The sequence below is a fragment of the Peromyscus leucopus genome, chromosome X (genome assembly GCF_004664715.2).
Source record: "Peromyscus leucopus breed LL Stock chromosome X, UCI_PerLeu_2.1, whole genome shotgun sequence".
NCBI classification, from domain to species: Eukaryota; Metazoa; Chordata; class Mammalia; order Rodentia; family Cricetidae; genus Peromyscus; species Peromyscus leucopus.
In genome coordinates, this window is record NC_051083.1 from 135,913,624 (window position 1) to 135,939,978 (window position 26,355).

Here is a 26,355-nt window from a genome sequence, read left to right on the forward strand (position 1 = left end):
GGTAATTTTATTTAACAATACTTCCTTAAAATACAGTTGAGCCAAATTTATACCACTAACTAGAGGTTGATAGAGTCAATATTCCAAAATAACCATTTCTTTTTGATAAGTCAGAATCATAGTATTTAGACACATTTGACCATATTATGCTATACTAGCTAATGATAGACTTTTTTTTTTTTTTTTTGGTTTTTCGAGACAGGGTTTCTCTGTGTAGCTTTGCGCCTGTCCTGGAACTCACTTGGTAGCCCAGGCTGGCCTCGAACTCACAGAGATCCACCTGCCTCTGCCTCCTGAGTGCTGGGATTAAAGGCGTGCGCCACCACCGCCCGGCTCTAATGATAGACTTTTATGTTATTCCTTTGTTCTCCTTCTTGGGACAGAGATATTCTAATTATATACAAAAATACCTATTAGATGGTTAAACTAATTCTCAGCTTGCCATCTATATAGATTATTGATTATAAATATATATTGATACAAATATTGATCATATATTGTAGCATGAATCTTAAAAAGTCTTATTATTAGAAACAAACCTGAGGCCAGTTATTGGGGTGAATGCTGGAAGATCAGAGAAGCAGAACAAGCCACAGCTTCCTCACCTCGACAGTTCCTCAGCTGATCCTGTTTCCTCAGACTGGAAGATTCTGTGTCCTCATCCCAATGGCTCTCAGCTGAACTGCTGCTCAAAAGCCTGAAGCTTAACCAGCTAAAAGCTTCTAGTTTCTGGTCCTCACACCATATATACCTGTCTGCTTTCTGCCATCACTTCCTGGGATTAAAGGCTCACTCCCTGGGATTAAAGGCATGAGTCACCATACCTGGCTGTTTCCAGTATGGCCTCTCACAGAGATCCATGCCTCTGGAATGCTAGGATTAAAGGCATGAGTGCCACCATTTTCTGGCCTCTATGTCTATCTAGTGGCTGTTCTGTTCTCTGACCCCAGATAAGTTTATTAGGATGCAAAATATATTGGGGGACACAATATATCACCACATCCCACCACATAATAATTCATAACATTGATGCCCAGCATTGCCAGGCAATCCCACTGCTTTCTCCCACCCACGGCAGTCTTGAGGAGCTTTTGGGACCCTGTACCACTGACCATTTTTCTGGCTGGGGGCCTGCAGGAAACTTCACCCTATCAGATCAGTAATCCCCCACCCTCTTCGGTAAGCCTCCCTTTTGGCCATTTTCCCACAACTGAGGATTCAGTCGTCTCTCTCAACTGTGGTGCTGACCACTTCTCTTTTGGGCTCATAACCCCTTTGTCCTATGCCCGCCATGGCCCATAGCCATTGTGATGCTGGTCCTTTGGTTATCTTGTGCCATTATACCTCATTGTGGAAAAATGAGCCTACCCTATCCCAGGCCCCTCGCTGTCACCCCCACACACCATGTTCCTCAAGCCTCTGCTAACCATTACCTGTTGCCAGGTTCCTTTCTGCGACATGTAAAATTGCTCCTCCAGCAGCCCATGGACTAGCTGCACAAATATCTGGTTACTTGATTGTATTTCTGCCCCTGCCATCACCTTGCAGGCTGAGCCACTAAGAGCCCTGCCCCTCCCTCCTCCAGCAGCTTTCCTCTGCTGTTGCTGCCACTACTGGGGCTTGAGAGATGGCCACGTTAACTTGTTTCTGACTGACTTTTGGATGCTTCATTTTGCCTGTTCCTTATCTGTTCAATTTGTCTTGACAAAAACAAAAACAAAACAAAAACCATGAACACATGGTCAGGCACCATATTTGATAGGGGTGATCACATGGTCAGGTAGTGCTATCTTAAATAAGGGCAATCACATGGTCAAGCCACCATCTTAAATAAGGTCAAAACAGGTCGTATGGCCTCATCGCCATCTATGAAAACTTAACAGTCTCCAGAGCACATTTTTTACCTCACTCATTTTTGAGCATATTTTGCAGTTTCCCTCCTCCTGCCTGAGCCAAGGGGCTCTCCAGATATGCCAGCCCCTGCACCAGTTAGCACCATCTCTGAGGATGCCAACCCCCAACTGAGGATGCTAACTGGGGTGGATGCACCCCTACCTCCAGAGAAGCAACAGATGTGATGGCTCCTGCACTCCTAAAAAACACATCATCCTTCAATTCACGGCTGCCACCTTAAGGAACAGACACCTGAGATCTCCACGCCTGAGATCTCCACCATGACAGCCAACTATGCTTCTTCACTCCTACTTCCCACCATTCATGACTCCCAGTTCCCCTCTACCCACTTTGCCCCTTGCCAGTTTGAAGTAGCCTCGAGAATTCAGCGTCTTGTTCCTCCACTTGCTCCCATAACTCACCTCTTTTTTATAATCATCAAAACAGAAGAATGTTAATATTCTGACCTGCCCCTTGAAATCCCATCCCTTGGTGTCAACCTGTGTCCTGGTGTAAAAGCCCCATTCTAAGGAAAAACTCCTCCCCTTCCTCTGTCTCTCTTCTACTTTCCTTCCACAAGGTGCACACCCTTGAAGCCCCCCTCTTCTCTCTCTCTCCCTTCCTCTCTCTCTCTGTCTCCCTCTTTCTGTCTCTCTGCTTTTTTTTTCTTTTTTTTCTTTTTTTTTTTTTTTTTTTTTGTTTTGTTTTGTTTTTCGAGACAGGGTTTCCCTGTGTAGCTTTGCGTCTTTCCTGGAACTCACTTGGTAGCCCAGGCTGGCCTCGAACTCACAGAGATCCGCCTGCCTCTGCCTCCCGAGTGCTGGGATTAAAGGCGTGCGCCACCACTGCCCGGCTGTCTCTCTGCCTCTTTATCTCTCTATTATAATAAACTCTCCCTGTGGATGCATTGTCTGGGTTGGGTATCACCAGCCACCGCCGCTATGCTCCACATGGCATGCATCTGCCCAGACTGCTGCATCTCCCATGGGAGCCCCCCACTGTGTAATAATTCAAAACAGTGGCTTCTGGTGATGAAGCTGTCTTTGAGTTCTCCATGTTCCTAAAAGTGACCCTTCATCCATATTCTTATAAGTAACCCCAATAAACTCATTAGTTTATTAAGTTTAGTGTATGTTTGCTCTCTCATCGGTTCCAAGTCTTGGTGAGTAGACATTTGATCATGTGTCACAAGGAAAAAGTCTCATACAACACAGACACACACGTGTACATGTGTACTCACACACACACAAGAAATTGAACCCTAAACTCAAGTGATATGCAAAAATCAGCTCAAAATATATCAAAGACCTGAATGTAGAAGTTAAACTACTGTTGTAGGGTGCTGGCCTCAGCATGATGTGCCATTACCATCTTGAAATTAGAGTAGCTGTGATTATAGGTAAGAGAGTCTCAAAATTGGGCCCCCTAACATTACCTCTTAGAAGTAGGGATCTGGCTCATGAGGTTCCACCCTTTCCCAAGGATATATACATAAGGGTTCACAATTTCTAAAGGAAGAAGAGTTTTTTGTTGTTGTTGTTGTTTTGTTTTGTTTTGTTTTGTTTTTCGAGACGGGGTTTCTCTGTGTAGCTTTGCGCTTTTCCTGGAACTCACTTGGTAGCCCAGGCTGGCCTCGAACTCACAGAGATCTGCCTTCCTCTGCCTCCCGAGTACTGGGATTAAAGGCGTGCGCCACCACCACCGGGTGGAAGAAGAGTTCTTTAAGTGATGTAGCTGCTGGCAAGTTACCCACGCTCCTTATAAGTAACCCCTCACCCACGTTCCTGTAAGTAACTCCTCACCCATGCTCCTGTAAGTAATGCCTCACCTATGCTCCTGTAAGTAACACCAATTAACCTTACTAGTCCCATTGGTGGAAAATTTTTCCTTGGTCTGTTGGTCCCTTATTTGGAGTGAATATATGTTTATTCATATCTTCTCAAAAAGTTAATACAACAACCACTTAAAAAATATGAGCATCAATTTTGTGATCAGGATTAAACAATAGGTCTTTATACATGACACTATTGTATAGTTATATCCTTCAAATTGAAATATCCCCTCCTGGAGAGATGAGGGAAGCTCATGTAATTTTATCAGGTTCAGGAAAATAAGGAAATTTCTAAGTCTCTGAGAGCTCAAAAATTTACAAGATTCTTTCCCCAAGGTTAGGAAAGCAGTTAGCAACTGTAGGCTGAGCTGCCAGCAAATTTTGCAGGAAGCTCCAGGGATGTAACGTTCATGAGTCATCATCCATGCTGGGATATGCTTTACAGAGATGCAGCTGTCTTTGAGTCACCCATGCTCCTGTAAGTAACCTTTCACCTGTGCTCCTGTAAGTAACACCGGTAAACTCAGCATTTTATTGAGCTACAGTTGGGTGGAATTGTTTCTTTGGTCTGTCATCAGTGTCTTATCTGAAATGAACAGACATTTGTTCATATCTCCCCAGGAAAAGTCACACAATATACACTACAAGCACAAGAAACAAAAGAAAACTATTGGAGTTTATCACAAGTTTAAAAGATTTGTGAATCAACAAGTAAAAGATTTGTGAATCTCCCACAGAGTGGAAGAAAAGACTTACAAATTGTATATCTGATAAGGATCTACTAACTAGAAAATATAAAGAACTCATTAACAAAAAGACAAATGACTCAAAATATGGACAAGTAGAGGATCAGAAATCCAAGGCTAGGTAGGCTCAGCTACATAACAAGCTCTGGCCAATTTGTCTGACATAAAACCCTGTGTCAAACACACACACACACACACACACACACACACACACACACACACACAAAATGACTAATAAGTATATGAAAAGATGTGTAACATCATTGATCACCAGAGAAATGCAAATGAAAGCTATGAAATACCCTTGAATGACTCTAAACGAAAATCACAGACAATAGCAAGTGTGGGAACACTTCTGCTATGTAAAAAGGTATTTCTGCTTTGGAAAACAGCCTCCCATAAAACATGGAATTCCCACATGTCTCAGCATTTCCTTTCCTAGGTCTATATCCAAGACAATTGAACCAGTTAGGGTAGTGCATGCCTAAATCCCAGCACTGGGGAAGCTGAGGCATAAGGTAGTGAGTTCTAGGCCAGCCTGGAGACCTTATCACAAAAAACAATGGATAATGGACAATATGTTTACACAAAATATTCTACACAAATGTTCATAGCAGCATCATTCACAACATGTAAAATGCAGAAACAACCCAAATATCTATTAGTGAATAAACAGAATGTAACTGATTCATAAATGGAATATTATTCAGCTGTTTAAAAAAATTAATGAAGTCTAATATATACTACAATGAAACATTATGCTGAGGCTAAGCAGCCAGATACTGAAGTCCATATATGGCATGACTATGGTTATTTAAAATTCTGGACTAAAGCAAATTCACAGAAACAGAAAGTAACTTGTTGGTGGGCAGAGGCTAGGTAGGGATGACTACTAACCGGTACAGGGTTTTTTTCAGAGTCATGAAAATGTTCTGGAGTTAGACAATGGCAATAGTTGTGAAACTTATTGAATTGTACATGATATTGGGGCTGGGAATGAAGCAGTATCTCACGAATCCCAGGCTGTCTTTGAAATTGCTATGTAGTCCAGAAAAACTTTGAAGTCCTGACCTTCTGCCTCCAGCTACTAAGTGCTGGGATTACAGGCCTACATCACCATGCCTTTACACTTTAAAGGGTGAATTTTGTGCTGTATGAATTCTATTCCAATAAAAAAAATTATTTTCAAACAGGGTCTCAATGTATTGACCTGGCTAGCTGGAACTCACTTTGTAGACCTAATCAGACTCAAACTCACGGAGATCTACCTGCCAGGCACACACATGGAGTACAAATATGCATGCTGGCAAACACTCATACATATAAAATAATTTTTAAAAATTTAAAAAAGACCAGCAAGGAGAATCTGGCAAAAAGCATTTGGCCTCTGCTCAGAGGATCATTCAAGGTTAAGATAAAGCTCCCTGGTGATAGTGAAGGAGGAGACCTGAGGATAAGGTTTTAATTTTGATCAAAATGGCCAGATAGGGTTGAAAATATTGAAAAGCACAGCTCAGTTTGTGAAAGCTCTAGCCATGGAAGTCTAACAACCTGAGTCTGACCCCCAGAACACATAAAGTGCTCCCTAGGGTTAAGGATGGAGAGCCAAGGCCTGGCTAAAGCAAGGCTTGGGTAGAGAATGTGGTTGAAACATGTCCTTCAGACATACGCCTGGCAGGATGGAGCTTGTGGCTGTGCTGCCAGCTCAGTCACTGTCTATCCAAGGGACCTTCATCCCTAGCTCTTTCCTGGGTTCTTGGCCACACCCTTGACTTATTCATGACCCACTCCTACCCTTCCCCTGACAGACCACCTCTACTGAGTTCCACTTCAGCTAAAGATTCTCTGTGTCGTGTGCCTTGTTCCTCATGTGAACTCAGAAGTGCCTGTCTCCCACTCACCTTTTCTACTCCACTTCTGGGCCATTCTTCACTCTGAACTCTAGAGGGATCTTTGTAGGGCCCAGATGTTACACCACACCCCTGCCACTATGTAAATATTTCCCTGGTTTCTATTTAACAGGACATTAAATGAAGTCAGAGGATGGTAATAATTACACAAAATCCTTTGAAGACAAAAATGAAATCTAGCCTGGTATTCTTTCTCTTTGGGAACACTGATAAGAGGGTGCTAGAGAGAATTTTCCCTTTCTTCAGTTACGGAGTCCTTATGTCCTAAGCAAACCCCCTCCTTCACATAGATGCAGGCAGAATAACTCGGGGTGAGAGAACAGTTTTCAGATTCTCACTCTGCCACAGGCTCTGTGGCCTTGGCTTAGTTACTTAGAGTCTCTATGCCTCAGTTTCCCCACATTAATGGTGAGGGTGATAATGACACCAGCCACCTCACTCACAGGTGAGTTTTAAGTGACTATACATTAAGCTTTTCAAAGCCTAGTATAAGGTAAGTGCCCAATAAAGAGACATTGTCAGCTCCCTTTTTATTATGAGAGAGAAGCCTTCCATAAATATTAGCTATAAAGCTAAATACATATTTGCTAAGAGAAGAGTGAAGAGTAAGCTGCTTTTTCTCTACTTTTGGATCCCTCAGGCATCCTGAACTTAACTGTATTCAAAAGTGATCTCATTACCTCTCCCACAAAGCCATCCCAGTTAAGTCTTTCTCCAGGTCTGTTGCCAGAGCCATCCACATAACTCCTAAAGAGCTCCTATCTCAGGCTGGGGTTGAGGTTCAGTTTGTAGAGTGCTTGCCTGTCATACGCTAAACCCTGGGTAGGATCCCTAGCACAACATTACACACCTATAATTCTAGTACTCAGGAAGTGGAAGCCTGAGGATCAGAAGTTGAAGTCCATCCATGGCCATACAGCAAGTTTGAGGCCAGTTGGGTTTACTACATGAGACTTAGTCTCAAAATAACAACAGAACCAGCTCCTATCTGTCACCCACATAGCCCTACAAGTTGAGCTCCTCTGAAACCTCTGCCACTCACATTTGTTCCAAGATAGAGTATGAGTCCTATTTGGCCAAGATCTGGTGAGGCAATGTCCTCTTGTGACACCCACAAGAGGATACCCCTTGAATTCCTGTCTGTCCCTGAAAGACTGAACCTGGCTCCTGATTCACAGCACGTGACTTTTACAGGCATCTCAAGCCCAGCTCTCACCCGAAACTGGACAAGAATGCTGCTTGTAGAGAACGTATCAGTAGCATCCTTGCTCACAGGCTGTCCCCTTCCAGGTTTTGGTATGGCTCCTTCCTCTATTGACCAGCCTCAGTGTCTGAGCCTGCAATGATGTCTTAGCACCCCTACCTTCCAGTAACAGACAGAGAAGACAAGCAGTCCCTCTGCTAGGTAACCCAAAGTTCTGCTCTCACAAACTGCCTTCCTCCAAAGGGAAGATTTGAGAAGGATGAAGGACATGCTACCTCTGTATGACCCAGAGGTGTCCCTGGTACTTCACTCCAACATGATCAGGATGGACCTCTCCCACCTAGTTCAGATTTATCTAGGACAGGATTTAGGGGGCTGGCAGGCAATGAATGAATTTGAGCTGCTGCCCCAGGTACTAAAGGAATTAAGTGGCTTACAGATGTCTAAACATGTGTCTGTGGCATCCCCTGCTGGTGGTGAGGACATATTGCACCCTATGCCAAGGCCATTGTGTCAAGGGGGCAGCAGTGACCTAGTCCTGTGCCTAGTCTGGAAGAGCACTCACTGATTCTTTCTGGAAGGCTGGCTCTGATGCTCATGCTTAGGGCTCCCAGAGTAGCTAGGAGAATACTTTTCCTATACATTCATCCTCATAAAACCACTGCCTTCACCCACTAAGAGCCTCTTCCCTTGGAGTTTAGAGGTCCAATTAGTACTGCATCAACAAAATAATAATGGGTGGGTGTCATGAATGACTGAGGGAAAAGATGAGACACAGAGACAGTCAAAAAGAGACTGGCAAAGGTGACCAAAAGACAATGAGGACCCAGGACAGGACATGGAGGTGAGTGAACCAAGCTACTTAGACCCATTTATGGTACCAATGTCCAAGGTTTCCCTCCAGTGACCCCATGGGAGGAACAGCAGGATACAGGGTAAGCATGTCAGGGATACATGGCCCAAAGCCTGAAGCAGAGAATACCCTGGGGTGACCATGAAGACAGTGGAGGAAGCTGCTCACTTGCTTCCAGACCTCCTGGTTCCAATCCTGAAACCTAGAGTAACCTCTGGCCCAGAAACCCAGGCCAGCATTGTCTTGTGTCTCAGTACCTCCCTTTGGATCCCAAAATTTGACAAGATGAGACTTCTCACACGCACACATCCCAGTCAGGCTCTGTCATCCAGCTCACATACTGGAAGCTAAAGCAGAGGGAGAAAGAAGCAGCAGAGCCTCCTCCAAACTCTGGCTGCCTGAGGCCTCCCCCTGACTGGGCCCAACAAGGCGGACTTCGGGAGCCCTGGCCTACTGGTGGTAAGTGGGGTAGGGCCACTAGAACCAGAGGACAGCCCACAGCTCGTCACACCAGAAGCAGCAGTAGAGGAAAGTATCCCGAACTCTGGCAACCTTCTCCACAGGCTCAAGCCCTTTCCAGCCCAGGGCATCTATGCAGCCCTAAGGATCTGGAGCAGATGCTGCTGGTGGTGAATTATGTCTCCTGCCATCGCCCCCTGCTGGCAGCCCAGTAGACCTTGCTGACATCCATTTTCTATCAGACCCAGGGCAACCAGGCAGCTAGGCATCCTCTTGCTGGCAGCACTCTGGGAGACAGAATCAGGAAGTCCTTAACTATACCACGATCCCAACAAGGAAAGGTACAGGAGGCAGAGCACAAGACCCAGTGCAGATCCACTGGCAGTGGACTTGCTTCCTTCATGTCCTTTCTTGAGGTGACCCATAACCCCACAGTCATCCCAGACTCAGTTCAGCACCAAGGCTTTGCTCTGTTTGTCTTTATTGGTTGAGGGGAGAGGGAACTGAAGGGCTACAACACAAGCAGGATCACCCACAGTCAGCAAAGCACAGAACAGCCACGCGATGCATGTGTGCGTGCAAGGTGCAGGAAGGATGGCCCCCAAATCCACTTGCAAACACCTCCTCAGTTTCCATAAAGTGTGACAGCAACATGGGGAGGGGAGCCTCCACCACAGATGAGGTTAGAGGCTGGGAACCATACTGGTGAAGCCCCCACCCCAGTGCCATGCACCACACCCACAGTCTCCAACTTTCCAGCAGAGGCAAGCCTGGGGGACAAGGGGCAGGAAAGGAGACCAAAAGAGCTGGAGGAAAGAAAAGCTGGGAGTCAATCCACTTGGCCTTCATTGGCATCCACCTTGGGTGGAGGGGAGAAAAAGGAAGCAGAGAAAAACAGGTTCAAGAGGTACCCAGACTTCTTAGATCCTTCCTAGCATTTTACTCAAGCCTTGGCTTTCCTTTCATAGAGACTTCAGAGGTCATGCCCCTATCCCACTAGCATAAGATGTCTGCTGTAACCCTCTGCCCAGCTTCTCCTTCTCTGACACTCTCTCACCTTGACCCTTCAGATCCCACCTAGTGCACTTTAGGCCTTTAGGCTCCCTAAGAAGCCAGTTCCCAGAGGATGCAGGGCCTACACACCTGGTTGTCACCACTTGGGGGACTGGCTAGTCCCAAGGCCTGGGTGGCTGTGACGGGTCATACCCTGCCGGGAGGCTTCCTCACCCTCTGGGCTCTGCCCCAGCTTACGGATGTGACGTAGGAACGATGTGGCATTGAATGCTCTCTGTGGAAAGAGAGTGGAGTCAGGCCAAGCTGGGCCTGGCAACAAGACCAATTCCAAGACCAGCACCAAGACACCAGTGGCCACACCCTGAAATAGAAGCATAGTAGTCTTTCTCTCCATGCTCACCTTCCAGTGGGTCCGAGCAAAATTCTTCTGAATTTGCTCACTGACAGAACCCAGGATGTCCTTGTCCAAGGCTGCATCCCCAGAGATCCTAGAGAAAGGTTGAGAGTTGGCACAGGTGTTGCTCCTGCCCCGATACCACCTGCCAGGCATCCCACTCACCAAAGATGCTGTAAGGCCTGTTGGCAGGTGAACCTCTTCTGGGGATCACGCTCCAGCAGGTGCCTGATGAAGTCTTTGGCTGGAGCAGGGGGGCAAGGTCAGTCTGCCCTGTCCCTGGTGCCCTTTCTCACTCCCCAGCACAGGGCCAGCCTTGCACTCACCTGATTCTGAGATGTCATCCCAAAAGGGAGAATCAAACTCGTAGCTGGCCCTCAGAATCTGGCTGAAGAGTTCAGGGTCGCTCTCGTCGTAGAAGGGGGGATACCCACACAGCCTGGCACCCACAGATGAATCACCCAGATGTCCACCCCTCCCCAACCCAGCAGGGGCAGGCAGGTAGGAGTTGAGCCGTCCCAGCGGTCACTCACAGGATGTAGGAGATGACACCCAGGGCCCACACATCTACAGCCTTCCCGTAGGGTTTCTGCTCCAGGAGCTCTGGGGCTGGCGGCCAGAGGCAGACAGACAGACAGACATGTCTGCACAGGCACGCACACATGTCATGCCCTTGAGGGCCACACTTGGTGTACCTATTCAGTCCCAGGAATAGACTGCCACAGGTAGCAGTTGCCCCAGGTCCTGGAGCTTTGGCATCCCCAGGGTCACCAGCTCCCTCCCCACCACAGTGAGCCTTAGAATACTTCCCTCTTACCCACATATCCTGGGGTCCCACAGGCCGTGCCTAGCATGTTGCCAGCTTGTATTTTGGACAGGCCAAAGTCAGAGACCATGATCTTGGAGTCCTCAAAGGGTGTGGCATAGAGGAGGTTTTCAGGCTGTTGACACATGAGGCCAGGGAAAGAGCCTATGATCCCAGAATAGTTTAGGCATTGGGACAGGGTGGGCCTCCAGCACCCTTAATTTCCCCACACCCAGACTGAAGTGGATTTTTGGGAAGAAGACACTCAGGGCCAGAGGTAGATGGGATAGGGTGGGGGCACATCCAGGCACCTTGAGGTCCCGGTGCACAATGCCCAGGCTATGAAGGTAGGAGACAGCACCAAGGACCTGCCCTACAAGGTGGCTGGCATCCTTCTCTGTGTAGGAGCCCCGCTCCATGATGCGGTCAAATAGTTCACCACCTGTCACCCTGAAGGCAGGAGGAATGAGGCAAGAGGTCAACTGACCCAGGCATGGATCTGGGCATTGCACCCCTTCTGCCCAGCCCCCCCCCACAGCAGCCCTCCTCACAGCTCCATAGCCAAGTAGAGGTGAGAAGGGCTCTCATGAACATCTTCCAGAGCCACGATGTTGGGGTGGCTGATCCTGCAACAGAGAGAAAAGGCTCCTTGTGGACCACTGTCACCTCTTCACATGGAAGAGCTCTGTCCTGAGCCCCCCCCCTTCTTCTCTTCCTTCACCTAGGCTCCCATTCCCTACCAATCCCTGCCCCCACTAGCCCAGGACTTCCTAGAACACACACTTCTGTAGGCCATTTATAAAGCACAGATGGATAGGGTGCCTCTAATGTCACCATGGAGACATGCAGACTCAAAGGGGAAGAGATGCCTAAGGCCCCCTGCAGATTGGCAACCAGGGCTGGTAAGTCCAGAGGACTCAGCCTGTGGCCACAGGTCTCCCCAGTCCAAGGGGCAGGCGGGCATACCTGCGGAGTACCGCGATCTCATTCTCCACCAGGGCCTCCTTGCCCCGAAGTGCTTTCTTGGGGATACACTTGAGGGCCACAAGATGAGCAGAGCCCCTTTCCTGAGCCAGCATCACCTCGGAAAAGGCACCTCTGCCATAGAGCCAGATGGTGGGAGGCAAGAAGAGAGGGGGAAGTTTCCAATGAGAGGAGGAGGAAGACCAGAAATGGAGGAAGTGCGTAGGTCATACCACCCACCCTAACACACACCTACAAGTGTGCACACACATCCCCACACCACCTCACACACATTCACCCACATTGACACATTCACCAACATTCACATACCACCTCCCACAGACAACAACATACCTCACAATTCACCCCCATGTTCACACTCACAACACACTCACCACTTATAGGCTCCCTCACACATTCACTCACATGTGTACACGCCTCACATATGGAAATGGTCACTCCCACAGCCCGGCATGCACACTCACGAGCCCAGCTTCTCCCGGATTTCATAGACACTGCTGATGTCCTCCGTCTGTTTCTTGAGCAGCAGCATGTCTGGGGGGCAGGATGTGGGGAGGTAGAGCTAGGTCCCTTGGCAACGCGCAGCTCCCTTGCCCACCAAGCCAGATCTCTTCCAACTCAGGATGGAGTCACCCCACAGTCCGAGTACACCTTTCCCCTCCCCCACAATCAGAATCACACTCCCACTGAGGCAAGCCACTGCATGCGGGCCTCCCACCCAGTTATGCTGCTGCCAGCCTGTGCTCCCCGACTCCAGCATCCAGAGCGCAAGTAGTGTTAGCCACCAACACTACACCCCCTTTCTGCCTCCACTCATCGAGCCAGCACTGCCGGTTATTTTCCAGAAGGCTCCATACACTCCCATCCTGGCTCATCCAGGCCCACCTCCACCCCTAAGGCCCGTGCCCCTCCCCCACCAGACCTGCCACCGTCACACAGCTCAAGCACACTCCACTTAGGCCACCAACCCGTTCGAATGCACCTGCGACCCTGCTCGCAGCCACCTGTCACGACCACGGCCACCCAACCGCTGCCTGGCCCCTGGTGCCTTGGAGTCGGGGAACTCCGCAACCTCGGTCGCCTGCGTCCAGAGCTGCGTGGGCCGCGCGCGTGCGGGCAAGGGGTGCGCGGGGCGTGACAGGTGTGCGCGGGGGAGGTTGCGGAGCTAAGGCGCCTGCCCGTTGGCCTGGAGCATGTATGCCCTGGCCCGCCCACCCCACTAGCCCGCTTGCCCCCAGCCCAGAGCTGCAGGCAGGTGGTGCAGACCTGCAGCTGGCGCCGCCGCCGCAATGTCGCCTACCGCAGTAGCTGAAGCGCTGAGCCCCCCGCCCACACCCTGCCGGTCCCGCCCACTTTGTGCACGCCCCCGCGAACCCTGGGCTCCCGGTGGCTGTGGCCGCAGCACTGCAGAGCTCCTTGTAAGGCAATTCCCGGGTTCTGACCACTACTATCTGGCTCCTTAGTTATGCTTGCTGACTACTGGATGTTCTGGTGCCCTGGTAGCCCACTGGATGCCCCAAAAGCCACAGGGCCTTTGCACCACAGGTGACTTCTTCCAAAAATGTTGCCATATGTGGTGATATATTGTGCACCCTAACAAATTTGCCTGAAGATCAGAGGACAGAGCCAGCCACCAGATTAAACATAGAGGCCAGACAGTGGTGGCACACACCTTTAATCCTAGCACTCGGGAGGCAGAGATCCGTCTTGATCTCTGTGTGTTCAGGCCACCCTGGACTACAAGAGACTGACTCGGTCTCCGAGAGAAACAGAGCCAGGCAATGGTGGCACACACCTTTAATCCCAGTACTGGGAAGCACATACACCTTTAATCCCAGGAAATGATGGCTGGGCAGAGAAAGGTACATAAGGCATGAGGACAAAGAACTAAAGGCTTTTCAGCTGAGGAGTTGTAGAAATAAGACGAGGCAGTGACTTGTTCCTTTGTCTCTCTGATCGTTCAGCATTTACCTCAATATCAGGCCCCTGGGATTTTTTATTAAAAGACCATTTTAGAATTTGTGTTACAGTCATACATGGCCCTGGCTGTCTGCATTCCTTGAACTATTTTAATGTGCTGTCCACAAACAGGTTGTCTAGGCCATTTGCTATACAGCAGCCTCTTTTCCTAGTACCTGATGGCCCTTGAAACTTGATGTCAACATAGTAGTGACCTGGCATAAGTCTCCACCAGCAGGGCTCTCTCTGCTTCTACCCTTACCTCCTGCTCCTCCTCTTTTTAGCACAGCATTCCCTTTGCTGATGTCATGTGGCTCCAGGAGGCACATATGCCAATGTCTGGCAGAGTAGGAGTCTTTGCAGGGTCTGATGACTCTTTTCCCCTCTTTAGCCTCCTCGGCATCTTCCTGCTGGCCTTTCCATGCACTGACCGTCTTTGTCCAGATGTCTACTCAATTCACCCTCACTCCATTAATTAGTCTGGCATGCTGCCTCCTCAGACAGGCCTCCCCTGCCTGTTCTCTAGGTCATGACCTGTCCCCTCTTCAGAACACCTGCCCCTGCAAATCATTTTGCCAGGTCTTCTGCCCCAAAGCAACTGACCCAGTCCAGGCGAGGCAGTCAGGAAATACTGAGGCCAACCTTCACTCAACAATTAGAGGATTCCTCCATGCCATCCAGCCCTATCGCAGCTCTGTGTCCTTCCTGTAAGAAGGGTCTATTGACTGTCATAGGAGCACATCCAGACAAGTTTATGTCACAAGGCCTCTGCCAAGTTACAAAGACTAAAAGTAGCTTGTTCACTCTAGTTCACTTTACCTTTCCCAGTTGTCTCTCCTGGTTAACTGAGCCTAGATCCAATCTTATCCCCATGCTCAGGTGTCATGAAAAGGAGGGGAGCTGAAGGGGCACAACAGGAAGTGCTGCTCTTGCAAAGATCCCTGCAGATCTCCAAAGCCCAAGAACGTCTAATGCCCTGAGGATGATTGTTGTTGTTGTTGTTTAACTCTTTGCTTTTCCGCTCTTTTAGGGGCCTGCCACCCAGCTCCCAAATTATCACACATGGAGACTTAATTCTTACTTAGAAACACCCAGTCTTAGCTTAGCTTATTTCTAGCCAGCTTTTCTTGACTATAAATTATCCCATTGATGGGGCTGGAGAGATGGCCCAGAGGTTAAGAGCACCGACTGCTCTTCCAGAGGTCCTGAGTTCAATTCCCAGCAACCACATGGTGGCTCACAACCATCTGTAATGAGATCTGGTGACCTCTTCTGGCCTGCAACTATATACAAAATAAATTAATTAATTAAAAAAAATTATCCCATCTCCCTTTTGCCTCTGGGCTTTTCCCTTTCTCTTCTGTAATCTTACTTTCACTCTTATGCCATGTCTGGCTGTGTGACTGGGTGGCTGGATCCTGATGTCCTCCTCTCCTTGTTCTTGCTCTTCCTTTTTCCTCCCAGATTTTTCCTCCTCTTTATTCTCTCTGACTGCCAGCCCTGCTTATCCTTTCCTGCCAAGTTATTGGCCATTCGGTTCTTTATTAGACCAATCAGGTGTTTTACACATGCAAAGAATTACAGCTTCACAGAGTTAAACAAATGCAACACATCTTTGCATCATTAAAACAAATGTTCCACAACATAAACAAATGAACATATCTTAAAATAATATTCCACAACAGATGATTAAGGTGGAGAGTTATGAAAATCAAAAAAGTAAAATAGTTGCTATTTTACAAATATTATATTTCACAAATGTAACACACACACACACACACACTTTTTTCTGAATAACCAGAGACTGTTCACATTGAGCAAGATAAGAAAGCCCAGAGACTCCTGGAGAGCAGAGCAGCATATGCCAACTGGAGGCCTATTTCCTGCTCTGGTGATGGGTTCAGTATCTGCACATGATGTGACTTTGTTTCTTTGGGGGGTTGGACTTTTCTTTTTTGTTGTTATGTATAGGGTGTGCTGGCTAGTTTTATGTTATCTTAATACAAGCTAGAGTTATCTGAGAGAAGAGAACTTCCTTTGAGAAAATACCTCCATAAGATCCTGCTATTGGGCATTTTCTTAATTAGTGATAAATGGTAGAGGACACAGCACATGGTAGGTGGTGCCATCCCTGGGCTGGTGGTCCTACGTTCTATAAGAAAGCAGGCTGAGCAAGCCATGGGGAAGCAAGCCAGCAAGCAGCACCCCTCCATGGCCTCTGCATCAGCTCCTGCCTTCCTTCAGTGATGGACTGTTATCTGGAAGTATAAGCTGAAATAAACTCTTTTCTCCCCAGGTTGTTTTGGTTATGGTGTTTCATCATGGCAATAGTAACCCTAACTAGGACAGAAGTTGGTACCAAGATACTGGGGTATGGCTGTGACAAAGCTGACCATGTTGCTTTGGGGAGGATCGTGGAAGGACTTTGAAACTTTGGACTAGAAAAGTCATTATAGTCGTGTATCAACAGGCCCCTTCTTATGCAGTGCTGGGGTTGGAACCCAGGGCTTTGTATATATAAGGCTATCACTCTGCCAACTGAGTTCCATTCTCAACCCTTGTGAGGCAATTTGGATGTGTCCGACTTCATGTGAAAAATCATATGCAGGTGCAAGTGGCCTCTAGTCCTGGCTACCTGAGAGACTGAAGAGGAGAATCAGGAATTCAAGACATTTCAAGGATTTCAAGGGCAGCCTGAGCAACATACTGAGACACCACCACCCCACCCCACCCCACCCCCACCGCCCCCCCCCCCGGCCCCCCCGCCCCCCCCCCCCCCCCCGCCATCTACAAAAATGATGTCACAAGTTGGGTTTGATGATGCATTCCTGAAATCCCAACATTTGAGAAGTGGAGGCTAGAGTTCCAGGTCAACCTCAGTTAAATGACACCTATGAAAAATGACATCCTAGTTTTTGTTTGACACCAGTTGTCTTAGTTCCTTTTCTACTGCTGTGATAAAACACCATGAGCAAGGCAACTTAGAAGGGTTTAATTAATTTAGGACTTATGGCTTCAGAGGGTTAATGTCCATGATCATCATGTTGGGAGTCATAACAGCAGATGGGCAGGTATGGAACTGGAGCAGTAGCTCAGAGCTCACAACTTGATCCACAAATAAGAGGCAGAAAGAGAGAGACACTGGGAATGGTGGGAGTCTTTTGAAACCTCAAAGTTAACACACCTCCTTCAACAAAATCACACCTCCTAATCCTTGCCAGTTTCACCACCTGGGACCCAAGTATTCAAATATTTGAACATATGGGGGCCATTCTCATTCAAAACACCACACCAGCATGCAGTAATTATGACATTTGCAACTATTTAAACATCCATTGAAATACTGTGCATGTCAACTTCAAGATACATGTGTGTGTGGTGGGTGTTGGTGGCAGTTAATAAAGAACTTTTCAAAATCCTTTCAAGAGATGCCTTACACAAAAATCAACTGAAGGGGCTGGAGAGATGAATTAGCTATTAACAAGGCATGCTGCTTCTTCCAGAGGACCTGAGCTTGATTCCCAGTATCTACATTGGGTGGCTCACAACTGCTTATATATTCCAGTTCTAGTGCCTCCATAGGCACTTACAGGCATGAGCACAAATCAACACCCCTCCATATACATAATTAAAAATAAAATAATTATTTTAAATTATATTTTCATGAATTCTTTGAAAATTTAATACATTCTGAATATATTCACTCTGCCCCCAACTCTCCCCAGACCCACTCAATATATCCAAAGTACACAGAGAATTCAAGTAGAAAAGTGAACAATCCAATTTTTAAAAACAGGCCAAAGCTCTGAAGAGACACCTCAACTGTAGCATGAATCTTAAAAAGTCTTATTAATAAAAACAAACCTGGAGCCAAGTATTGGGGTAAATGCTGGAAGATCAGAGAAGCAGAACAAGCCACAGCCACCTCACCTTGCCAGTTCCTCAGCTGATTCTGTTTCCTCAGACTGGAAGCTTCTGTGTCCTCATCCCAATGGCTCTCAGCTGAACTGCTGTTCGAAAGCCTGAAAGCTTAACCAGGCTCTAGTTCCTGGTCCTCACGCCTTAAATACCTGTCTGCTTCTTGCCATCACTTCCTGGGATTAAAGGCATGAGTCACTATGCTTGGCTGTTTCCAGTGTGGCCTCTGGAATGCTAGGATTAAAGGTATGTGTACCACCATTTTCTGGCCTCTATGTCTATCTAGTGGCTGTTCTGTTCTCTGACCCCAGATAAGTTTATTAGGGTGCACAATATTTTGGGGAACACAATACCACCACACTTCCCCTTTTTTGTCTAAAATTTAAAAAAAAAAACCTTATAACTAATACAAGAAAAACTATCCAATAAGTGTATACAATATATACAGTCAAGAATTACATTAACGCCGGGCGGTGGTGGCGCACGCCTTTAATCCCAGCACTCGGGAGGCAGAGGCAGGCGGATCTCTGTGAGTTCGAGGCCAGCCTGGACTACCAAGTGAGTTCCAGGAAAAGGCACAAAACTACACAGAGAAACCCTGTCTCAAAAAACAAAAAACAAAAGAAAGAAAAAAGAATTACATTAACAATATCTAGTCCACTAACATTTGACAGATTCAGACAAAAATTATATATATATATATATATATATATATATATATATATATTAACAATGTCCAGTCCAGTAACATTTGATAAACTCAGACAAAAAAATTCATCACTTATCCTATTTAAAACAAGCAGTTCCTTTTAAAAAGTGGATTCAAGCCGGGCGGTGGTGGCGCACGCCTTTAATCCAGCACTCGGAGCAGAGCCAAGTGGATCTCTGTGAGTTCGAGGCCAGCCTGGCTACAAGTGAGTTCCAGGAAAGGAGCAAAGCTACACAGAGAAACCCTGTCTCGAAAAACCCAAAAAAAAAAAAAAAGTGGATTCAATAATCTCCCTTTTTATCTGATCATATCCATATTCTCTCTTTTTTCTTTTCATAATATATTCAATAATCTACCTTTTTTCATTTTTATATCTTCCCCTTTTTCTTTTTAGAGTAGATTCAATGATCTACCCATTTATCCTATTATTTCTTTATCTTTTTTCTCAAAGTAGATTCGATGATCTACCTCAAATCTATATTTTTTTAAACAAAAACTCTGATTCTAATCTCCTCGTTCAGCTTTTTTCCTGACCATTAACAATTAACAACCAACATTAACTTGTAACCAACCATCATAAACAATGACAATATCCTTAACTCAAATGACCAAAAACCTCCCATCCTACCTCTTGGGAATGTGGGCATCATTTTCTTAAAATTACTTTCTGCTTTCTAGGGGTGAGGACATCTTTAGGGAATCCTGAAAAGAAATTCTTGGGTTAATTGTCAAGTCCTGTATCATTTGTCCAGCCGCTGCATAATGAGAAAGTGCAGGGCTTATCTCAAGTCCTTCTTCAAGCAGTCTGTCAGGCTGGATCATCTCAGCTAGCCATTTCAAAATTGTCCTAAGTAGTTTGTAGTCCAGAGTTGATTTTTCCTTTCTGTGGTATTAATCAGCTTAATGGCTTTATCATAGTCCATGTGAAATCATCATTGTGGGATCCTGTCATCTTTTTGAAGATTTCAAAGTCGCTGTTAGGTGTGGTCATGGTTCCCTGAAGACATTTTTTTTTTTGGTGCTTCCTCTGTGGTTTGGAGCAATCACAGTCTGGTAAATGTCTGTCTCTCGGAACTATGAGTGTTCTTCCCTAGAAGAGAAAATCTTCACAGCCATTTCTCCCCACCATTTGTCTTGCCAAACTTTTCCAAACTGACCTTTGCTGATGCTTTCTTGTAACACGATGGTCCTGGCAATTGTTCTCTGAACAAGCAGCAGTAAACCCTTCATCCCAGGTAGCAGCATCACCGCAGTCACCAACATGAGAAGGAGCGAGCAACTCGGAGCAGCAGCCACTGCCTCCATGGTCCCACCACCACCATTTGTGGCTTGTCCCTGGCCGAAGGGATCCTACCTCTGCCTCCTTCAGTAAATCCAACCAGTGTGCCACCACAACCGGCAACATGTAGCTCAGGTCTCAGCCGGGACCCGCAAGGCCTCAGGCAAGCAGCTTTTTCGTGAATTTGTACCACAAACATTGGGCGCCAGATGTAGCATGAATCTTAAAAAGCCTTATTAATAAAAACAAACCTGGAGCCAGGTATTGGGGTGAACTCTGGAAGACCAGACAAGCAGAACAAGCCACCGCCACCTCACCTTGCCAGTTCCTCAGCTGATCCTGTTTCCTCAGACTGGATGCCTCTGAGTTCTCATCCAAATAGATCTCAGCTGAACTATTGCTCAAAAGCCTAAAAGCTTAACCAGCATCTAGTTTCTGGTTTTCACGCCTTATATACCTTTCTGCTTCCTGCCATCACTTCCTGAGATTGAAGGTGTGAGTCATCATGCCTAGCTGTTTCCAGTGTGGCCTTGAACTCACAAAGATCGGGATGGATCTCTGCCTCTGGAATGCTAGGATTAAAGGCGTGAGTGCCACCATTTTCTGGCCTCTGTATCTAGTGGCTGTTCTGTTCTCTGACCCCAGATAAGTTTATTAGGGTCACACAATATTTTGGGGAACACAATACCTCCACACTCAAGAAAGAAATGTAACAGGCAAATACTCATGTAAAAAGGTATTTACCGCCGGGCGGTGGTGGCGCACGCCTTTAATCCCAGCACTCGGGAGGCAGAGCCAGGTGGATCTCTGTGAGTTCGAGGCCAGCCTGGGCTACCAAGTGAGTTCCAGGAAAGGCGCAAAGCTACACAGAGAAACCCTGTCTCAGAAAACCAAAAAAAAAAAAAAAAAGGTATTTACCACCATATCTCATTAGAGAGTTTCAGAATGTTCTTAGATACCTCCTAAAATGGCTAAAACCCAGAACACTGATAACAGCTAATGTTGGCAGGGACATGGGGACAGTGGGACAGTCATCTACTACTGCCTGTGGGAATGAAAACTGGAACACCCACTTTAGAAGACAGTTTGGCAGTTTCTTTTTCTTTCTTTTATTTATGTCTGATTTTGCCTTGTTTGGTGGGGGGATTGCTTTGTTTTTTTGAGATAGGATGTTTATAGCTCAGTCGACCTCCACCTCACAGATATCCTCCTGCCTCAGCCTCCCAGGTGCTACCACACCTGGCTAGGCAATTTCTTTATTTGGGGGACAGGAGGTTGAGACAGGGTTTGTCTGTGTAGCCCTGGCTATCCTAGAACTAGTCCTGTAGCCCAGGCTGGCCTCAAACTAAAAGATCCCCCTGCCTCTGCCTCCCACTTTGCTGGAATTAAAGGAGTGTGCCACTAGTACCCAATGAGGGTTGGCAATTTCTAATGAAGCTAAATTTACGTTTACCATATGGTCCAGTGATAATATTCCTTGGTGTTTATGACACAGACTTGAAAGTTTATGTCTACCAGCTTTATTCATAAAACTAGTGAAGAGTGGAAGCAAGCAGGATACCCTCAGTAGCTCAGTGGAGGACTAGTCAGTGAGGAAGAGGAAAAACCTATTCAGCCACACAGAGAAACTAATAATTCTTCAAAGGGTTTTGCTGAGCCAGGCATGGTGGCACACACACTGAGAAAATACAGTCAGGAAGATCAGGAGTTCAAGGTAATCCTTGGGTACATAGCAAGTTTGAGGACAGCCTAGGATACATAAGACCTTTCCCCCACCCATAAAACAAACATATTGTTAAGTTAAATAAGCCATTAGGAATGAACCACCTACAAAAGACTCCATTTATAGAACATGCCAGAAAGGCAAAACTATAGAGACAAGAAACAAATCAGCAGTCATCAGATGAGTGAAAGGGGACAGTGTTTTACTAGGGGAAATATAAAGGATTTTTGAGAGCAGCAAAACTATTCTGCATGGTGATGTCATGGCAGAAGGTTGACATTCAGCAGAAGTAGCTAGGCAGTGTAAGAGGGAACTGCCATTTATACAAGCCCTGGTGATCTTCTAAGAGGTAAAAGAGTCACAACATAGAGTACAGACTGTGACAAAAAGACCTTAGCTGTATCACACACACACACACACACACACACACACACACACACACACATACACACACATACACACACACATAAAATAAATAAATAGATAGATGAATGAATGAATAAATAAATAAATAAATAAATAAATAAATAAATAAATAAATAAATAAATAAGGTGGAGAGTGACATAGAGAAAGACACCCAAAATTCACTTCTGGCCCCTGCATGCACATGTTCACAAAGACACTTTTTTTAAAAAAAGGCAGGCATTAGCCGGGCGGTGGTGGCGCACGCCTTTAATCCCAGCACTCGGGAGGCAGAGCAGGTGGATCTCTGTGAGTTTGAGGCCAGCCTGGACTACCAAGTGAGTCCCAGGAAAGGCGCAAAGCTACACAGAGAAACCCTGTCTCGAAAAACCAAAAAAAAAAAAAAAAAGGCAGGCATGGTGGAACACACCTTTTATTCAAGAACTCAGGAAACAGAGGCAGGAAAATCTTTATGAGTTTGAAGCTAGCCTGGTCTACATAATGAGTTTCAGGCCAGCCAGGGCAACAAAGTATTAATAAAATACTAAAGACAGATGGGGTGCAGTGGGAGGGTATGAGTTAACAATTCTAAGACCACTAGATCTCTATAGGGCAGTTAAACAATTACTTACCTGGTGGCCAAAGGTGGAAGCCAGGTTGTTTGCAAAGGGAAGAGGCTAGAATGAGCCACATGGTAATTGGTTAGAGTCAGAGACATCAATTTGAATTCTTATTTAGCTTAATGCAGACACCGATACATGTCTGTTTATAGTGTGCAGGGTAATGATTTTTGCAAGATCCTTGCTCTGTCTGCTGAGAGGGCCCAGAAACACTAGTCCATAACAATGAGCATTCCCAATGAATGAGTCCTTGGAGAAATGGCTCTTTCAAGATCCAAAGTAGGAAATACATAAACTGGGCATGCAGCCAGAAAGTAAGAAAGTGCTCAAACAGGCATGTACACTCACACAAGTGATGGAGGAGGTGTCAAGGGAATACGGAAGTGGGCTGGGAGAAAAGATCCGTAGTAGAGCACATGCCTAGCATGTATAAAGCCATGGGTTCCCCATATAGTACCCAAAAAACACTTTTTTAAAGGGTCCATGTTGGCTCACAACTGTCTGTAACTCCAGTCCCAGAGGATCAGACATCCTCTTCTGTTCTCAGGCACGCAAGTCATACAAAGACATACATGGAGGCAAAACACACATACACATAAAAATAATAAAATTTAAAAGGGCCCATGATAATTAACACTGATTGTCAACTTGGCAGGATCTAAAACTACTGAAAAAGCAAGCCTCTGGGCATTCTTGAGAGGGATTATCTAGATTAGGTTAATTGAAATTGGAAGAACCACATTATTTGTAAACACCAACATTCCATAGACTCAGACCCCAGACTAAAAAGACAAAAGAAAAGCAGAGAAAGCAAGGTGAGCACAAGCATTCATCCCTCTCTGAATCCTGATTGTAAATGCAATGTGACCAGCTGCCTCATGCTCCTGCCACCATGATTTTCCACTATGATGGACTGTACCCCTCACACTATGAGCCAAAATAAAATCCCTCCTTCCTTAAGTTATTTTTGGCAGTTATTTTGTCACAGTACCCACAAAGTTACTAAGACAGTGGGCCACAGGAGTCAACTGAAAGAGCTTCCAAGAGTCACAGACAGAAAATATAAGTAACACATTAGAGAATTATTGGGTTATAAAAATATATATAAACTACATCTAGTGTAGTGACACACCACCTGCAGTCCCAGCACTTGGGAAGCAGAAGCAGTAGAATCAATGCAAGTTTGAGACCAGCCTGGTCTACATGGCAAGTTCTAGTCCAGCTAGAGCTATATTATATGGTAACAAGTGAAAGCCAGGTGTGGTGGCGCACACCTTTAATCCCAGTGCTGAAGAGGCAGAGACAGGCAGATCTATGTCAGTTAGAGGCCAGCCTGGTTTATATAGTGAGTTCCAGGACAGCCAAGGCTACATAGCAAGACCTTCCCTCAAAACAGCAACAGAAAAAATCAAAGTAACAAGAGAACAAAAAAGTACAAATATTCCTAAGTCCAAACTGTAATAAATCACTTATTAACAAATATCAGAGAATAAATAAAACTCCTGTGAGGAAGAATGCCACATAATCACCATAGCTACTCTTGTCTGTTACAGTTTGTGTTAACTTGTCCCTCAAAGGCCATGTATTAAAAGCTTGCTCATCAGCCAGTGGTACTATGGAGAGGGGTGGAACCCTTAATAGATAGGGCTTAATGAGAGGAAGTTATGTCACTGGGGTGTGTCTTTGAAGAGGATATTGGGAACCTCTTCTTGTGACTTTGTGGCGAAAATAAAGTGAGTAGCTTTGCTCTGCCATGTGCCCTTGCCGTGGTGTTCCATGACAAAGATCCAAGTGACTTTGGCCAGAAACTCCAAAAATTGTTAACTAAAACTAACCCCACCTCTGTATGGGAATGGAAAGTGACTAATATAGCCCCAGGGAGGTGGGCATGATGTCTTCCTTGTAAAGAGAGTACAGTATGGAAATAGGAGAAAGGGTCCCTTTGAAGGATGGGAACCTGGCACACTTCTACCAGACAGCCATTGTGAACACTAGACAATGGTGTTGTAAGCACTGATACCACAAAAGATGGATGAGCATGGCCTTACAAACACCTAAGGACCAGCTAGCTATGAGAGAAATGGTGGAAGACCCCAAAAGGGCATTCAACCACAATCAGCTCTCCTCAGACCTATCAGTCATCAAAACAAAGCACTACTCACAGTCACAGTGAACATGATAGCCCAAATGAGTGTTGGATCCTGGATGGGATCTTGGGACAAGGACTTTAGAGAAATGCTGTAGAAAGCTGAATAAACTAGGCTATACTTGATAGAGGGTCTCTGTTGACTCATTAAATGGGATAACTGCAAGAATCTGGCATAAATGCAACAATCTAGCATAAGAATTTTGGGGCAGAGGGGTGTGGGAGTGCTCATTACTATTGCACCAATTTTTCTGTAAATCTAAAAGAAGTCTAAGCTGCATATAGTATCCCACATCTGGAATCCCAGTGCTCTGAAGATGAAGACAGGAGGATCAGAAAAGCAAAGTCACCCTCAGCTACATAGTGGGTTCAAGGTGCTTGGACCAAATGACATCTTGTCTCAAAACATTGGAAAAATATTTCTCTCACACCTGTAATCTCAGTACTCAGGAGGTTCAGACAAAAGGATCTACTTAAATTCAAGGTCAGCCACTGTCCCACCATGCCCCCACAAAGGGAAGAAGAAGTTTATGTCAGAACATAAAACATCAGTCCTTTCAGATTGTCTGCAGGAGTGAGCACAACTAATAGACAAGGTAGACTGTGCTGGGGAGGGGACTTCTGTAGAAGAAACCATCTTATTCAATAATAAACACAGAGGTAATACAGAGATGAAAGCCAAGAGGTCAGAGCAATAGTTAAGAGCTGAGATTAAAAACCTTACCCTTCACAAGCCGGGCGGTGGTGGCGCACGCCTTTAATCCCAGCACTCGGGAGGCAGAGGCAGGCGGATCTCTGTGAGTTCGAGGCCAGCCTGGGCTACCAAGTGAGTTCCAGGAAAGGCGCAAAGCTACACAGAGAAACCCTGTCTCGAAGAAGAAAAAAAAAAAAAAAAAAAAAAAAAAACCTTACCCTTCACTGCCGCTGCTGTCCTACCTCTCCGAAAGAGAGCTACCTCTCCAAAAGACTCTGTCCTGCCTTCTCATTGGTTGTAAACCCAACCACATGACCTCCTCATCACTGCCTGTCTATACAGACCTCCAGGTCTCTATGGTTGGTATTGAGATTAAAGGCGTGTGTCTCCATGCTAGATGTATCCTTGAACACACAGAGATCTGCCTAGCTCTGCCTACCAAGTGCTGGGATTAAAGGTGTGCATCACCACTGCCCAGCTTCTGCTATGGCTTGCTTTTAGCTCTGACCCCAGGCAACTTTATTTATTAACATACAAATAAAATCACATTTCAGCACAATTAAAATATCACCATAGAGCGCTAGTTAGGAAGAGCCTGTGGCTATCAGCTGAGATCCTGGGGAGTCCACCATACTCCTCCCTAGCAACTGCACACACGCCCTGCAGGAGCATGCCCTGAAAAGAGCCTTCCCAGGATTGGAAAGTCCATTGCTTTTGTTCCCCCTAGTGCTCCGAATTTCCACTGTCACTAGACACATGAACTGTCCCCATCAGTGCATACATTTCCAGTCTGGTTGGAGCAAACACCACA

The 26,355-nt window shown here is 46.1% G+C and overlaps 1 protein-coding gene across 3 annotated transcripts; it reads right to left on the minus strand.

Moving 5' to 3' along the window:
* Positions 1–9,365: 9,365 nt before the first annotated feature.
* Positions 9,366–13,429, minus strand: Pnck (pregnancy up-regulated nonubiquitous CaM kinase). Of its 3 annotated transcripts, none has more exons than XM_028888601.2 (12): positions 13,360–13,429; positions 12,558–12,627; positions 12,076–12,207; positions 11,661–11,735; positions 11,421–11,559; positions 11,122–11,245; positions 10,838–10,913; positions 10,631–10,743; positions 10,470–10,548; positions 10,311–10,398; positions 10,040–10,184; positions 9,366–9,755 (listed from the first exon to the last, which is right to left on the minus strand). In XM_028888601.2, the coding sequence occupies exons 2-11, from the start codon at positions 12,623–12,625 to the stop codon at positions 10,047–10,049; spliced, it is 1,032 nt and encodes a 343-aa protein (XP_028744434.1). In that variant the 5' UTR covers positions 12,626–12,627; positions 13,360–13,429; the 3' UTR covers positions 9,366–9,755; positions 10,040–10,046. The 3 variants fall into 3 exon arrangements, with proteins under 3 accessions (XP_028744434.1, XP_028744431.1, XP_028744430.1); XM_028888598.2 differs by lacking the exon at positions 13,360–13,429 and adding an exon at positions 13,076–13,287; XM_028888597.2 differs by lacking the exon at positions 13,360–13,429 and adding an exon at positions 13,062–13,287.
* Positions 13,430–26,355: the final 12,926 nt, after the last annotated feature.